General features: G+C 38.8%; 1 protein-coding gene across 1 annotated transcript in view; it reads right to left on the reverse strand.

Annotated features, from left to right (window-relative positions):
• Positions 1-17,754, reverse strand: part of pde11a (phosphodiesterase 11a) — a 57,272-nt gene that overhangs the window by 25,976 nt on the left and 13,542 nt on the right. The window contains exons 3-7 of the mRNA XM_042494759.1: positions 11,306-11,395; positions 10,591-10,731; positions 10,360-10,424; positions 5,643-5,775; positions 3,152-3,227 (exon numbers count right to left, since the gene is read on the reverse strand). Coding sequence (XP_042350693.1) covers positions 3,152-3,227; positions 5,643-5,775; positions 10,360-10,424; positions 10,591-10,731; positions 11,306-11,395 — 505 coding nt within the window. The remainder of the gene's footprint in view (positions 1-3,151; positions 3,228-5,642; positions 5,776-10,359; positions 10,425-10,590; positions 10,732-11,305; positions 11,396-17,754) is intronic.

Raw genomic sequence — 17,754 nt, forward strand, 5'->3', positions numbered from 1 at the left:
ACATTCACATTTTCTCTCTATACTCTATAGGTTAGGCTGTTACCACAGGGCCGTTAAACGTAATGATTTATTCACTGTAAGCTGGAAACAAACAGACAGCTCTCCAGATCATATATTAATAGAGCTTGCAAATCGTAGTAGGGCACCATGGTAGCAAAATGTGACTTAATAGTCATGGTCTGGTGCTCTGCAAAAGCCCTGCTTGTGTGTGTGTGTGTCTGTGAGAGGGGAGAGAACCGAAACACAGGTGGCTTGTAAAAATGCCGGGACAGTTTATACTAGATGTTCGCAATATAGTCATTTTATATATTACACGTGGAACAAGCCACGATACTTAAAGTATATTGGATTGTATTGTTGGTCAACACCGAAGCTCTGGAGCCCAGATAATAATGTTCGGGTTTGAAAAAACTGTTGGTTATCTTAAATGTTGGGCTCGTACACTATCAAACTTCTTGATCCTTTGCAGCTCTCTACTTTAACAGTCTGTGTTGACTTGAGCCCTGGGATCTCCTCTTGTGGTTGTATTTGTTTTAATTTGTTATCTTTGTGCCTTAATTACTGAAGTACATATTGCCTCAAACATAAAAAAAGTATTTTTTGTGCAGCGTAAAGGGATTACAACTTGCATTTTGTGCTGCCTCATGCTGTACAATAATGATAATGAACCTTAATGTCATAATATGGTTTTACTCACATTTGATATTTATCATGAAACCTTATTGTTGTTATAGTGCCATCAGTATTTCTTCATTTTGAAGAAGCTGACTGTAACCTTGGCAGATGTCACAAGGACATTCGTTATCTACCTGAATGTATCCTTGGCTTGAGAATTTCATCTCCTGCTGCTTTGTTTGTATAATGTTTTTTTTTTCACTCCAGATCCTCAGGTGCCACCCACACACACTGCATTTCTTTTTTCCCTCTCTCTCGTTCTGTTCTTCTTCCTCTTCCCTCTCCCCTCCCCGACAAATGCACTTACACCTACGCAAAGAAAAACAAAAAACTAAGCACACACAGACATCACACACACACACACACAGACAGAGGTCTTAACCAACCATCTGCGGCAGATATGCTGATCACTTTGCACTCAAATATAACTAATGACTTCCTGCGTCAGATCTCAGTGGACCGAGAGGAGCTGCTATCATTGCTCCTCCCTGCAATATCCAGCACCAAAGCCGAGACGAGAGATCAATGATTTATCAGAGTGTCAGTGTGGTGTTGGCCTGGGGCTGATCCACAAACACAAAGCACACAGCCAGAAGAAGGGAACTCCACCTCCAAGTGTGGAGTGATGGTGCAGCGTGGGTCTAATCACACATATGCAGCCTCAGCTGAACACACGCTCAAGCTCCCCCCTTCCCTATTGTCTGCTCTGCAGCAAAAACGGGGGGAAAAGAAATTTGAAACCTACATTATGCATGTGAGTGCTGCATGATGTCAGGGCTGAATATACAGTATATTTGCAAGGGGTGGGACCAAATTCAATTAAGTATTGCAATTTACTTTTTACAAGATTTAATTATTTCTTTAATGCCTGAATAGATCAAATGAATGCAGAATTGGAAATAAGATGCCACTTTTGTTGTGGTAATCTGATGTCTTATCCATTTCTAGAAAAACAAAGCAGAGGCAAGAAAGTGGAAATTATCAGCCGAAGACACAGACCTTCAGCTGCTCCATTAGCAACCTAAATTCAGCCAGGAGAGCGTAACATCGCCACTGGATCAGCAAACTTTCTGTTGCTGCCTTTACACAGATTAGACCCAGTCCGCTGTCAGCCCGGGCACTTGTGTTTGCGCCGGCTGATTTTGAGTTGCTACAGCCACGACTGAAGGTCCTACTCCAGAGCTTCTGCCCATCCTCCTCTTGACGACTCGTCTCCTCACGGTGGAGAGTCAGGCGGAGGGACCAGAGTGTGCACTGGCTCGCTAATTCTTTTCTTATTTGTGGTCTGATAAACAGAGAGAGCTAGAGTGGCGAGATGAGCTCCGCAAATCAATGCACAGTGTTTGACTCTACCAAGAAATAACATTTTACTCTTTTTAAATACTAAAAGATTAGATTATCAATGAGCTGCAGCTAATGTTGATTTTTGTCATCAGCCATCACAAAGAAATTAATGTATGGGAATAACTGCAGGGACAACTAAATGTAGCAGTTTAACTTTGCCTTAAAAAGTATATTTTTCATTCATTGTGTACATGTACATTTTAGTATGTAAGTAAAGTATATTTAATAAAGCACTTTTCACAGAGAAAAGTCACAAATTGCTTAGCTGGAATAAAATTCTTAAAAATAGGAAAAGCAGTTATTAGTTTGAGTATGCCGCTGAAATAAAAGTCAGAAAGACTGAGTGACATAAGATGTGCATTGTTTTTGGAAATATTTCCCATGATATACAGTCTCAAAAAAAAGGTTCAGATTTTTTCCATGGCCTAGTGTTGAAAAGTTAAACAACAAACCTCAATAACATTTAATATTGAATCTTGTAGAACCGCAATACATATGTAATCAGCACACAAATATATTGATAGTATCAAATTGAGATATATGCAGCCTTAATATCTGCACCATATATACTTCAGTCAAAAGTGCGTGGACACCTCAGTCTTCATGTTTGTATGCACAGTCTCATTAATTCTGAATATGGTAACTCTTAATGCAACATTGTACGACAATATCTTAAATCAGTTTGAGTTTCCAACAATGTGTAAACAGTTTGGTGAAGGCACTCTCCTGTTTGAACCTGACAGTGCTCCTGTTTACACTGCAAGCACCAAAAGAGAGTGTTTTCTGACTTTGCTTTGGAAGAACTTGACTAAAGTCAACCACCAACACTTTGGGATGAACTGAACACCAACCGTAAGCCAGACCTTATGACCCAAAATCAGTGGCTAACCTCACTAATGCTCTTGTTGGAAGCCATCCGAGAAGTGTGGAGGCTGTTTGTACATGTAATAATATCCATGGTCTTTAAGCTAGACAATCAGGTGTCCACATTCTTTTGGCCGTATGTAATACTGTACTGTAACAGCTTTTTATATAGATATGTAAAGTTTAAAAACAAAAAAAATTTTTTAGAATTGATATACCTAATAAAAATCTTAAAGTATAAAATCAAATGTGTTTTTGGTGAACTTACCAATGATCTGATGGTTGCTGTTCCAAATGGGAACACAAAGCACAGAGCGGATGTGGAAGTCCGAGAACTGGTCTGCCTAAAAAGAGTGGGAGTGTAAATACAGTATAAAATGAGGATTACCATCCATTTACATAAAAACATTTCCTTGCTTTGTTTTCGTAGGTTTTAGCTTTAAAGCTGGGGTACGCGGTTTAATTACAGCTTCATTGGGAAAAAATGTTATTCAAGTGGACTAAAAGAAAACTGGACTACTGCACCTCCTCCCGGCTCTGCTTTTAGGCTTTGTGTTTCAGAGATCGAATTAAAAAGTTGTTAATAGTTTAGCCTACTGCAAACCTGAGCTAAAGGCTCACACTTTATGTAGCTGACATGAGCGAGAGCCTCACAAAGTGTCCTTCGCCTCACTCCCTGCCACTCTGGAGACAAACCCCCAGTCAGCAGCTGCAGCATCCCAAAATGAGCCAGCTAAAATCCCAGCTTTTTTGTGTGTGTGTGTGTGTGTGTGTTTGTGTGTGTGTGCACCATATCCAGATTTCTGCCTACCTCAGCTATAAGTATAAACAGGACTAGTAATGAAACCTCAAAACTTTTTTGGTTATCAACCAAACAATTTTCCACAGGACAAAACTGGCAAAAAACTGACAAAAATTCCTCATTTGCAAAAACATTCAATCATTAGTGCAGTCCTACTTGTTTATTTTCTTTTTTTTCTGCTATTTTTATTATGAATTAATAACATTATTCATTTTAAATTGCATTTTATTTAGAATAAACAGCTCCAAACTGATACTAGAACAGTGGTTCCCAACTGGTCTGGCCACCGAGTCCAAACTTTGTCCTTAGTCATTAGTTTAATGTCCACACAAAAGATAAATTACCACATATTAAATTAACAATGAAACACAATTAAATAAAACATATTACAAGACAAATGTGCATTTTTTTTTTAAAAAACTGAGTAAATAAAAAGCACTGCAACCTAATAAGTGCATATTATTGCTACAAGATCAGTGACATAAAAACTGAAAAGAAACAGCATGTTAATAAATCAAATAATACCAAGAACAGGGCAATAAAATAGCAGCTGAACAGCAGGAAAACCGTGTGGTTTTTTTTAAATTTATTTATTTATTTTTTTTTACAAACTTCACATTTTCAGGAGTCACCTGTGATCCTCTCAGAATGAACCAGCGACCCACCTTTGGACCATGACCCACCAGTTGGAAACCACTGTACTAGAGCATTTAACACTGATCTATCTGAAACATTTGAAATATGTATGTATATTACAGCACCGGAGGAAGTGTTCATCTAAAGCTAGCTCACCTAGTGTCATTGAGCAAGCTAATGTTATATCTTAGCCAAGGAGGACGCCATCAGTGTTTACATCTCGTGCTGTCACAAGCCTTTTAGCACTTTCGGTTCCCTTGTCTTAAAGTCTATGGGTTTTTTTGAGTTTTCAGTAAAATGCCTTAAATAAGGTCTGTGGTTAACTCAGGCTAAAGATATGTAGCCGTTTTGTTCTGCAACATAAAAAATGTCCGCTTAAACCCGATTTTTGAACTTTCAATCATCTTAAAAAGGCGGTTACTAACGAGTGGCTAAATGGGACTACAGTGTTTGTCAGGGACGTTAGACGTCATCACACCGGACACAGAAGCTCATTAAACCCACTTGTCCGCCTTTACAGCTTTACAGAGTCGCACTCGAACTTGTAGATTTATCTGTTTATAATATTTTTCGAGTGTGTTTTAACGTGTTTTTACAGTGTTTGTAGTTGTGACGTTTAAGTTGTGCGACCACGATGTAATTGGTTTATAGCCTAACGATAGCTTTTTGCTTCTAGCGATTTCATTTACGCTTCAAAACACACAAAGGTGGTGTTCATCTGTGAAAATTCTAACGCTGAACAAAACATGTCAGTCTGTTTTGTTCGTCAGAGAGCTTATTTTTGGCGATAATTGAAAATCCCATTCGAAAGTCCCATAAGGTTTTTGACGATGGAACCAGTGCGATGCTAACATCCTGGTTGGCCTACAAAAATACGTCATCGCTTCACCACTTTATTGTTATAAAAATATTTTGAAGACAGCAGCATAAGCCGAATAAGAGCTCAGGGAGGAATGTTACAGTTTTACATCGATGGTCTTCATGTCTGTTCATCAAAATGCGTTCTTCCAACACCATCCTGACATCGCTCCCTGGGCAGTTTCACAGCCATTAATGAATCCCATGTGACCTCATTGACTCACCTGTGAAATCGACGTGTGAACGTCCCATTGAGGATTAGAAATGCAGCGGCCTCTACACTAGTTAGTGGAACTGAACCTCTTGGATGAGCACTTAAAGCTCTTCAAAACCAAGCAGTACATTTATTTTTGATTGAGTACTTCTAGAAATAATACGACCTGAATGATAATCGTCACATGCATATTTCATATATCATTTCAGTTGGATGTCAAATATGAAAGTCATGTTGTTGTGTGTTTACCTCAGCATCAAAGCGAGGATCCTGATAGGCATCACTGATGTTCACGGGGAGTCCTGTGGATGCTACCAGCTCTGCGATGCTGTTGTTTATGAGCCAGTCTGAGTATGAAGATTTCTCCATGCTGTCTTTGAAGCTACAGTCAGAAAATAAGAGGGGAGGATCACAAAAAGAACAGAATCAGAACAATACTAGGCCAAATGTATTCACTTGACTTTGCACAGGAGATGTTTTATTCTAAAAACACACTTCTTTATCTGATAACAATATTGTTATCAGATAAAGGATAACAAACCAGAAAATAAACCTGTGGTTGTTTGCCTCCGCGTGCCGGTCAAATTGCACTGAGTCTACATTTTGCATTTGAAAACAGTTTTGAATGCCATATTGACAAAGTAAAGCAATTCTTAACAGATTGTCTTGATTAGGAATCAAATAATGGTGAAAAACTGCATGGGGAAATCATAAAGCTGGCATGTGTGTAAAGGGGAGACTCATGGGTACCCACAGAGCCCATTTTCATTCACATATCTTCAGGTCAGAGGTCAAAGTGGACCCCCTATGAAATAAAAATACTGATTACCATCAACAAAATTTAGCCCAACTTAGCGTCATTGAGCCCCCTTATTGAGAAGCCGTTATGTACGGACCTTAATTGCATTGTGATTTAACGCTTTAATCCTGACAGCCCCACAAAAAAATGTTCAATTCCATCCCTGAAAATGCTGTTGCGATAGCCAGTCTGAGTAAGACGATTTCTCCGTGCTGTCTTTAAAACTATTGACCGAAAATAAGAGGGGAAGATGATGAAACAGTACTGGGCCAAATCTGTCCACGTAGCTTTTCTCTGGAGAGGCTTGATTCTAAAAACACATTCCTTTAGTCGATAACTTTATCATCAGAATAAAAACTTGTATTGTATTTAAGTTGAAAAGATTTTTATTCCCTTTCACACCTGAACTGAAAGCTAGCAAAAGGCCTTTCCTCCTTGTGGACCCCCTTTTACGCTGACTTGCATTTAATGAACTTCTCATACTGTAGATATCAGTGAGATTCTCCTGCAGCTTATGAAGTAATGAAAAGTTAATTGTGCGATTGTCTTCTTCATTGCCTAACGCCCCCACACTCTGGCATGGAAACACCTGCATCCCTGCACAGATTTCCCATTCACATTTACTGCAGTGGGCTGTCGCTGACTTTTTCCTGACTTCTAATGCAACAAGGTAAACGTTCACGTGGCTCGTTTGGTCTTTCCAGACTGGATTAAAGATGGAGAGGCACTGATGTCAGATCTTTTGATTCGCTTTGATGTGGTGATGCAGCTGCGTGTGCGGCAGGGAATAAACCTCATGGGTGTGATGAAACAACGCCTTACCTACTTTTTCTGTCTTGCTCTATGTTCTCTCTGCCCCGTCTCGTGTCTGTCACTTAGCTGCCACAGATACACTAGTAGCACTGCACACTTGCTCAACATTATCCTCCCCGCGGAGGCGGCTGGGGATTGTACGGCACATTAAAAATCCTACAGTACGGTCTCCTTCTGACACCATATTTATTAACTTAATTACACACGATTCTTGTTAAAGCAGTCCTTGTTTTTCAAATGTGAACCTTTGGTGTCATCATAGAGATACTGTGATTTTGTCATTGCTTGAGTTGAAATGTGTCATTTTCTTACTTGAAATCACAAACTGGCTATTTATTTAACGTTTTAAAACCATGATTGATTATTCGTGCTGTGTTCACACGGCTTATTGCTTTGAGCAACTTGGAAAAAAATGTCCTGTGGATTGCAAGAAATTAAAAAGAAAATTACCTTAAAATAAGCTAAAAATATATTTGAAAAATGTCAGAAAACTAGGGGAATATGTCCCCAAAACCAATTTATAATAAATATAAATTAAAAAATGTTACAAGAAAAAACTTTTTAGGGCCATTTGTTGTTAATTTACTCATTGCCTATTTTTTTTTTTTTTAAGAAAATCAAGCCAATTTTCTCCAGTTTCAATGGATCACAGATCACTAGGAGCGTGTAATAAAAAAGACTAAACTAGACATTCAAGCAGAATGATACTCATTTGTTTACTTCTAATTTCGAACTACTGGTATTTCTTGTGTTTTTGCGTTTATCACTACTGCCTTGAAGTGACCATATCAGTTATGGCCTGTACAGGACTTGGGAGGGATAATTTGTCTTCCTTTCAGCGTTGGTTTACATCCATAAACATCCCACACAATATTAAGCCTCTCTTTCTCCACTCAGCCATCCCCAGCAGTGGAGAGAAGCAGCAAAACCCAATTAAGTAGGGCTCCTACAGTATGCCTTCTATTCAGCATCAGCATATTACTCCCACTGCACTACAGAATATTCAATTTTTATACTTCCCTTATTTTTTTCTCCTTGATGGAAGCTGCACAGACTCAAACAAGACTCTGTGCAGAATACAGGTGCCGTATTGCAATAAAGCAAATAAAGGTGAAGATGTGACTAAAGGCCACTGGTATGAGAAATGTAAAAAGGAGGGCAAAGCTGTGTTTTTCATTAGGCTGGATGTTTTTCTCTACCTGTATGATGTAGTGCGACGTATATCCATTTTACGCAATTCACACGTAGATTTACAATAAGACCTAGATACTGGATGCCAAGATGGTGTCTGTTCATGGAGTTGGTCTCACCTGCTATATACGCCAAAACAAAGTATCTAGCTTTTAGGTTTACTTCCGCAATATACAACCCACTGAATATGCCCAGTACTGTTTCTTCTGTGGCCCTGCCCGCATGTTCCCGCTTGCCTCATAGACCTTAAACTGTGATGATGTCGCAGATTTGTAATACTTTTTCCTAACGTCAGGAGAGTTTTACAAATGTAAAACCAGCATGGCTCAAACATTCATAACAGAAAGATTCATAATTGACCTTGTTTGAAATTCAAGGTGTCCTGTCAATGGTTTTACTGATGTCTCTTTTATAATGGTGGCCTATAGAGAACACCAGTAATGAGTCTTAAATACCGGAAATTTGTTTCAGCCGTTAATATTTCAGCAAGTCAGTGGGCTTTTGGTTAGAAGCCTTAAGGTCTGTGGTTAACACAAGCTTAAGAGACTTTCACATTTTGTTCTTCAACATAAAATACGTAAGTAAATATCCCACTGTGGATATTTTCTTTGAAGCTTTGAACTAACTTTGAAGATTTCCTAATGAGTGAACAGCACTGCACATGGCTTTACAGCCTAGTTGTGGTGGCAGCTAATTTTCAGGTCATTTTCTTTATCACCTTTTACTGTTCTTGCAAACATGTGGCAAGTTGTTCAGTTTTCCATGTTTTTTTTTTTTTTTTTTTTAAATCAAACCAATTTGCTCCGGTTTAAATGGGCTAAATAGCTGGTGAGGCGTATTTGAATATGCCACTTACAAGAAAAAATGATGTTAAACCAGGTTTTAAAGGGTTAAGAGTTGCAACTCTTGCACAGGCCATCGACTACTTTCAAAATGCTTTTGTAGTTGTTCAAAATACACTGCATGACCTGAAACTTGTTCTAAATGCAGATAAGACTAAGCTAATGTTGTTTACCAGCTCGAGGACTCGGTCACAGAACGTACCTGTGGTGGTCACTGTGGATGGAAAAAAGATCGATGTTGTTAACTCTTACAGATACCTGGGTGTTTTGATTGATGACTCCCTCAATTTTAAACCTCATGTGCTGTACCTGGTGAAAAAGCTGAAGCTAAAACTCGGATCTTATTTTTGCAACAATGTTTTTCTTTTAATGCAAAAAAATGGCCTTTTTGCTGTAACTTTCTTACCTGCGCTGAACTGTGGTGATGTTTAATACATGCATGCCTCTGCTCAGTGTCTCCATATGGTTGATTCAGCTTATAATGCGTCCTTGAGGTTCATTATAAACTGGAAAGCTCTGACGCACCACTGTGAGCTGTACTCTCGTGTAGGATGGCCTGCTCTGGTGACCTGTAGGTTCTTGCACTGGTACGTTTTCATATGTAAGGCAATTCTTAGTCTTCTCATCTTTGTGTTTTTATCATGCAGAAAAATACCGGACAGTACTCGCTGCTTTCTCAGGACTTCTTTATGCTCTTGACCCCAAATGTTGAGACAGAAATTGGGAAAAGGGCTTTTGGGTATTCTGCACCCTTAGCGTAAAATTTTTTGCAAAATGACTTGAAACTCAAGCAGCTGGTGTCACTAAATGTCCTTAAATCTAAAATGAAGGAGTCAGAAGCAGATTCTAAAGAATGTCGTTGTCCTTAGCCTGCCTGGTTGTACAAATGTCCCCCAGAGATTCCCTTTTGACTGATAAATAGTTCTCTTTTAATGCTTATTTTAGTGCGTGTGAAATGTATTTTCCCTCTTTTTTGTGTCTGCGTTTTGTTTTTAACTGCTGACTGTCTTGGCCAGGTGTCCCTTGAAAAAGAGATTCTTAATCTCAATGGGATCAACCTGGATAAATAAAGGTTAAATAAAAAATAATGAAAAATAAAATAAAGCTAGCTGACCAGTTAACCTCACTATATAAATCTTGAGGTGATTAACAAAATGATTGATAGCTCTAAAAAAAAAAACAAGTGGCACATACTAATGACATTATGTACAAGAAAACTGAAAAGGGAAGTAGTGTTTGTAAAACGGACACGTCACACTACATTGTGCAAGTATAGAATTGAGGAGCAGAGTAGATTTTACCACTGAAGCGCCACACATACCTGCTCTCAGTGTCTGCACTACACTTCGGGGACAGTAGCTCAAACGACTTGGTGAACTTCACCACCTGAAAGATTTGAAAGGAGAGATATCACTTAAACTACTGAATGAATTGCACATACCTACACAGTACTGCGTGATAAACACTGAGGCAGACAGAGAGAACAGACATGCACAAATGTTCAGATAGACAGACACATACACAGCAGAACAGCAAGGAAAAAAAAAAGTACCGGTGACTCAATGTCCTCCAGCAACTGAACAGAGCAGCGCTCGCACTTTAGTAATGTCTGGGCACGGTGCATGATCTTCCTGACAATCTTCTCCAGGTCAGTCTGCTCTTCAAACAGGTCATTGACTACCTCCAAGAGCGCCTGAACACCAGAGACAGAAAAAGATACCACTGCCATAATTTCAACAGTCTGCTGTAAAACCTAGATATTTTATCTTGCTCAGCTGTTAGAGCACAATTATTATTATTATTATCCTTAAACCATAAAGCAGCAGGATGACATAAAATGATCAGTTTCCCCATTAAAAGCAAATTAGGCCGTCTATCTATGGGAGCATCAATCCAATTTAACACACAATCTCATACAAATCATAGAGTGTAAAGGGAAGTCTCCTTATTTTTGTCCTCCATTCACTGAGCTGTGGTCTCATTATGTTCTCTTCCATCACAGATCAATGTGTGACATGAATTAGTGCATCTCTTAACATTCCCTCGGAGATTTAGATCATGGATCAGGCTCCAGTCTGGAAACGGGCCCATCCCCCACTACAGATCCAGAGAGACTGTCCACGCAGGGCTGCATGCTGCTCTGTGATCCTCACTGCAGTGGCAGCAAGTGGGCTGCTGCTGATCAATACTCGGCCTCAATGTCAGCATCAGGGGGGAGGAAGTACTGCTGATCCCAGGGATGGGGGGTGGGGGGTTATTATCCTTACCCGACTCCTGTCATACTCCTTCCTTGAGGCAGCAAAGAGTTGGGCATTGGAGATTGCAATACCACAGAAAGGCAGGTACATCTGCAGCACCTGTGGACGTAATGAAAGGACTTCTGTCATCACTGAGCTACAAACCGAAAAAAAACAGTTATTTATCAAAAATGGTATCCAATAAAGTGCCCCCGGGCCGACGCGGAAGTTAATGTTGCCCAGTTTTCCTCATCAAAAAGCCAATGGGATTTTTTTTTATGACTTAGTTTATTAAATTGTATTTTTTTTAACAACACAAACCAAATCACACATAACACAATCCCCAAAAGAACACCAGACAAAAGAGAGAAAAATAAAATAAAAACACACCAAAAGACAAAAAACAAAAACAAAGACAAGAGCACTAGTGGAAGATAAACTAAGGTAAATCAGGATCAAAGTATGGACATGAAATAAAAGAAACTGGCAAATTCCAACCACACTACTGCCAAATTTCCACATGTAGTCCCCAGTATATGAGTGTTTAATACTGTCCATGTTATAGTGTCCATATAGATATTTCCTTCTGGTGCGCCATCGCCTTATCCATCCTCCTGTATTCATGACAATCCTGACAAGAGCTGTACACATTACAAACAAATGTCTCTGTATGTATACCCACATCTTTCTGTTGCAAACATATCAGCACCAGTGTATTTTAGTCCGGTTCTTAGCAAAATCACCAGAATCACTGGTTTCCACTGGACATTTGATTATTGCGGAAAATAAGTTCTGTGGCAAACAGATGTTTATGATACTTACATGTTTTATTCAGAAAGATGATCTTCAGAAATGTTTTATGGTTTGTTTTAAACCAAAATGCAATTGTCAGAAGTAAAAAGCTAACATTGGGCTATAAACAAGTTACAGTCGCATGACTTAACTTCTTGATGAAGGTTTTCAGTCATCCAGGTCATGGTATCCATAAGTGCTGTTTCGTTGGTAACTGGACTTAGTGTCAGTTTCTTGAAGACGTTTCGCTTCTCATCCGGGGGCTTCTTCAGTTCCAACCAACTGGAAGGGAGTGCAGGCTTTAAACCGTGTGCAGGCATGTGCTAAGGAGTCGTTAAGGTCCCATGTGGACTCTGAGTTTCTGAGTCGTGAAGGCCACTTGTCAGTCGTTGACCCAAATTGGATTCGTGTGGGTCGTTGGGGCCACAAGAGTCCAGGTGTGAATGGGTGTTGATCCTTCTGGGGAGGGAACTGCATTGTACATGGGTGCTAAGTGATTTCGTAGGCCGCCTCGTCCGTTCAGCGCTGGTCGTTCCAGTTTAACATACATACATGGCTTCTTTGTCGCCTCTTTCAAACCATCTGTCTTCTCTGGCTAGGATGTGTACATCATTGTCCTTGAAGGAATGTCCTTTCTCCTTCAGATTTAAGTGGACAGCCAAATCTTGACCTGAGGATTTGGCTCTCCTGTGTTGACTTAACAGGGCTGTGAATCCGTGTTCGGCATGATAAAGTTCTGCAGACTCGTTTAGCTACTTGTTTAGCCATTACTTTATAAACAGTGAATGAGAACAGTTTGGAACGTGTCCTCTTTTTGTCTGTAGCATGCATTATGGTTATAACAATATGAGATTTTCACCGTGCAATAACTGCTTTGATTTCACTGTTCAACGGTTTTATGGTATTATACAATTAGCATCATTATCAATTACAATTAGCCTTGAAAGAAATGGAAACAGAAGTTTTTTTTTTTTGGTTGAACACATAATGGAAGTATGTGTAAAAAAGTAGTCAAGGGGGAAAGGAGATGCACATGTGCAGGAGAGACTCTGTCTGATTGCTTTTCTTTCAGTACCGTCGTTAAGTAAATGCACATGATGACCATCAGCTGAAATCGGTATATTACTGCTACCCTACCATGCATGTAGACACCACAATACACAGCCCTGCCAAAGGTTTAACTGCACTCCACTCATCTGCAGAATCATAAAAATGAGCCAACAAAGGCAGTGAAAAAGAAGACTGCTGGTTGGTATACATGATTATAAATGTAGGATTTAAAAAAAATCTGCATTGAAAATATTTTATAAGGAGAAAAAAAACATTCAACACATTGGTTACAGCTAAAGGACACAAACATTAAACGTTACTTTTGTTTTGCTGTAGATACTACAGATACTACTATTTTAAAACTGTCTAAGATTAAAGCTATTTGTGCAAGCAAAAACAAAAAGTCAGTGGTTAATATTTTCATCCAAGGAAAACTTAGCTGTTGAATTGGAACAAATAAGAAATGGCCTTTCATTGGCATCATTACCTACTGGGACAAATAAATCAATTCAACTGACATTTTACCATTTGACTGAATAGTCTGACTTACTGTGCCTTGGGCTGATAACAGAAATTCCTCATTTCATTCATACTTTTCTTCACATGAATAATTTGCAGCCACTTGATGTGGCCTAATGACTTTATTTAATATGTTTCCTGAAGTCTTACTAGTTTGAAATCGAACCACATTTCTTTCTTCCTCACAACTGTTGATTCGTACCAGCATTCAGGATGCAGAGAGGTGGCTGAAACTAGCGTTAAGACAGCTGAGATATGAAAACACAGGTTGAAATCCATACAGCTACAATTACCCCAAAACGCCACCTTATCTGAGATGCACTCCGCCCCTGTAACATGTGATCAATAGAATTTAGGTTGTGTGCCTTCTCTCTCTGCCTCTTTGTTTAGCTATCTATCTTTAGCATCTGGCTGCTGTGTAAACAATACAATCAGTACAACAAACCCACTAATATTTACCAGCCTTCTGTGCGACCTGAGGGTAAGGACACTACAACAATACATGAATGGGAAGTTACTCAGCTGTGGCTGCTGATACAGGGATATCTCTTTCACCCTTTGAAAAAGATAATTCATCAGTAACTCATCAGCTGCAAATGAACATGTAAAGAACAGAATCCAACAGCTCAGTGTTGATGGATAGGAAGCTTGTGCCTACTTAAAAACAATGTGGGGTTTTTTTTTGGGTTGTTTTTTTTGTTACACTGTTTCAGCCCAGTCGCCAGAGGAAACTGCTGGCATTATGCTTTTCTGTGAACCAGAAATGTGTTACATTTGTATGTTTCTTACATATCATATTAACATTTATTAAGTGATGTAGAATATGCAGTGGTGGAGGAAGTATTCAATTCCTTTTACACAAGTTTAAGTAGTAATACCACTCTGTGAAAAAACTCTGTTAAAAGCAAAAGTTCTGCATTAAAAACGTTAGGTGCAAGTATGTAAGTACAATCAGGAAAATTTAGTTCAAGTATGAAAAGTCAAAGTACCCGTTCAAAAAAATCTTAAAAAAAAGATAACAATATTAATATTAATAATAAATAAATGTAATCTTTTTAAAGAAAAAGAAGAAAATGACTTAAATATTTATTAAAATAAAGACCAAAGTACCCAATTCAGTAAAAGTAAAACAAGAAACACCAAAAGTATTTGAAAAAAAGGAAAATGACTTAAGTGTTTATTAAAGTAGTTCCAATAGTACCCCATTTGAAAAATAAAAAACTCAAAACTATTTAAAAAAAGAAAAAGAAAATGACTTAAATGTTTATCAAAATAGTTGCCAACTGATTTTCTGTCCATCAGCTAATTGACTGATCAGTTAATCATTTCTGCTGTACTTGTATGAACTAATTTGATAGATTAATTTGTTACAAAACATAATATTTGTTGTACATTTCTCATGTTTTTTAGGCAAAAATTGTAATCTGCAAGGCAACTAAAGCTTTCAAATAAATGTAGTGAAGTAAAAAGTACAATATTTCCCTATAGTGGAGTAAAAGTATAAAGTGGGATAAAAAGGAAAGACAAGTACCTGTGATTTGTGCTTAAGTACAGTGCTTGAGTAAATGTACCTAGTTACATTGCACCACTGAGTGTATGAGCTGACTTCATCTGGAGGTGAAGGGGATGACGTGACCTAGGTGAGACGCCTGACAAGCTGCAGATCAGTGGACAAAAATTGGTTTGTTTTAGCAACGTGTCACTGTTTTCCAATGGCTGTTAGCCACCAAACATCAGTGTCTTTAAAACAACCTGCTGCTGCAATTCCAGTGGCTTTTGGGGTATGAAAAGCAATTTTTTTTTTTTTTTTTTTTACAGAGACATCACTCATTTCTTGCTAGGATATTAGCACAATTTTTTTTTTTAACCAAGTCTTTGCTGCTTTTGCTGCTGGGATAGTGGCAGGAAAAGTGTTGTATTTTACTGAGAAATCTCTAATATCCTGCCAATTCATTTTTTTCCTGCCCTGCTAGTCGCCATGAAAAGTGATAGCAAAAGTGATAGTGAAGCAGTTTTTTAAAACAAAAAAAACAAAAAAAAAACAAATACCCATAACCAAGTGGTTTTTGTGCCTAAATCCAACCACACGCATTGCTGAAAGTTTTAATTATGTGCTACATAACAATGAACAAATGTAAAGTTAGTTTGCAGAAATGTACAATACCAACATTTTTTCTGGCCGTTAGGATGGCAGTGCACAGTCTTGAGTTAGGAACCTCATGTTAAGAGACATAATGAGCAGATGCAGGAAAAGAGTAGACTAACATTAGCTATTTAGATTATATGCTTTAGTAGATATAAAACTAGTATTTAAAGCATATTAATATTTCAGTATAATACATCTGAAACTTCTTCAGTGCTCTTACAATTGATTCATAAATTCACACGACAACCTGGCGGCTCTAATTGCAGGGGTCAGGATAATTGTGGACCTTAAAATGGCATCACAAGCTGAAAAAGGTTGAGAAATCCTGCTTTAATTGCTACAGTTTCTCTTTACAATCAAACAGGTCTCGTGGGTTTGCTATATATCTTTAGCGTCTCAGTCTATATTTCAATGTTAATGTAGTGATCTGCATTTAAACAGCATGTTGACTTAAAAATAAAGGTGTTCACACTTAAAGAATGAGGGAACATTACATACAATGGCTGAATGGGTAAGTGTACACGTATATACATATTAAATCAGGCTACAAAAATCGTCACTTACCAGATCTTATAAAGAGAGCTTGAAACATGCAGTATAAGCTTAGTTATTTTTCTGTTGAAAGTATGTGTGTTTGACTGGTTTTCCAGTTTTGTTTTGTTTGTTGTATTTTGGAGGATCACAATAGAAAGCTGCCTCATGGCTTTATCAGAGTCAGAATCCAATTTATTGTTCAGCAGGTTTTTACATAAAAGGAATTTTCTTTTGTGTATTGGTGTGTAACATAAACATAGTAAGAGAAAATGTAATCAATAAAAAAGAGTATTGCAAAAATCAGGAGTCAGTTGTTGAGATTAGTAGTCAGTAGCTCCTTTCACACTGCCTTTTACAGGTGGGAATTTCACACCGTTATGCTGCCTTGTTGTCTTTTATAAAAGGTACATCGCAAAGTGTGAAAACTGAGTTTTCTTGCCTTTAGCCCAGCATTGGAGGTAGCAACAGCGCTGACATAAAGTCTGTATAAACGGGACCATGGGTGGCTTGCCTGTGATGTTTTGACAAAGTGTTATGCATGCGACCCATTGCGGGAGATTTAAAAAGTAGCTTTTAACAGTTAGAAGCTAATTTAGAGCAGAACAGCAGCCAAAAACATCCGCAACTTTGTGAAAACAGTGAGGTCAGGGAGCTCCTTAACCTCCGAGCAGACAAGATCAGCCACCATATAGCAAGGACGTTAAATGATTATTATTGTCATGTTATGCCATTGTTGCTGTTTAAAAAGTGCTGCTGATGCATATGTTATTGTTACTCTAGAGGCCAGCGCTGCTGTGTTACATGTCATTCCCGTCACGCCTCTTTTCAATCCCGTGATGCTGGCATGCTATCTAAAATTCAGCACATTCTCATCCCATTTTGTCACACATTGCCGCTTTGCAGTGGACTTCCACATCTACATATTACACTGTAGGCATCCCTCTGCGTCTGCTATTCATGTTACGTGATGCCGCTACCATGATAGCAACAAAAGCACATAGTGGGATTACCCTGCACGTGGTTATGTTTAGACAACACAAGCACAGATGGTTAGGATTAGGGGAAAAAACATCGGACTCGCGTTTGAAAGTCCAGTTTGTTTTGACCCATCCATCACCCCTCCCGCCCAACCTATACGCCCTTGCTCCTTGTATTACGTCGTCTGCGTTTCAACCTGACACCATTCTGTGGCGTATCATGTGGACGCAACAGGTTCCGTCCTGCCACACTGTCACCGTCCCCACATCACGCTGCCTCGGCAGGTGCCATCCGGCGCCATATAATAGCACTGTGACCGGTTCTGTCCAGTCGCATTCTCATCTGATGCCATCCAGGGTTAGGGTTGGAAGCGTAAGGTAGGCTTTGGGATCATACGCAGCACTGTCACAGTGACGATATTTGATGACTTCAGAATGAGATCGGGTGGCTAAAATCGCAC

The sequence above is a fragment of the Plectropomus leopardus genome, chromosome 10, assembly GCF_008729295.1.
Source record: "Plectropomus leopardus isolate mb chromosome 10, YSFRI_Pleo_2.0, whole genome shotgun sequence".
Classification (NCBI taxonomy): Eukaryota; Metazoa; Chordata; class Actinopteri; order Perciformes; family Serranidae; genus Plectropomus; species Plectropomus leopardus.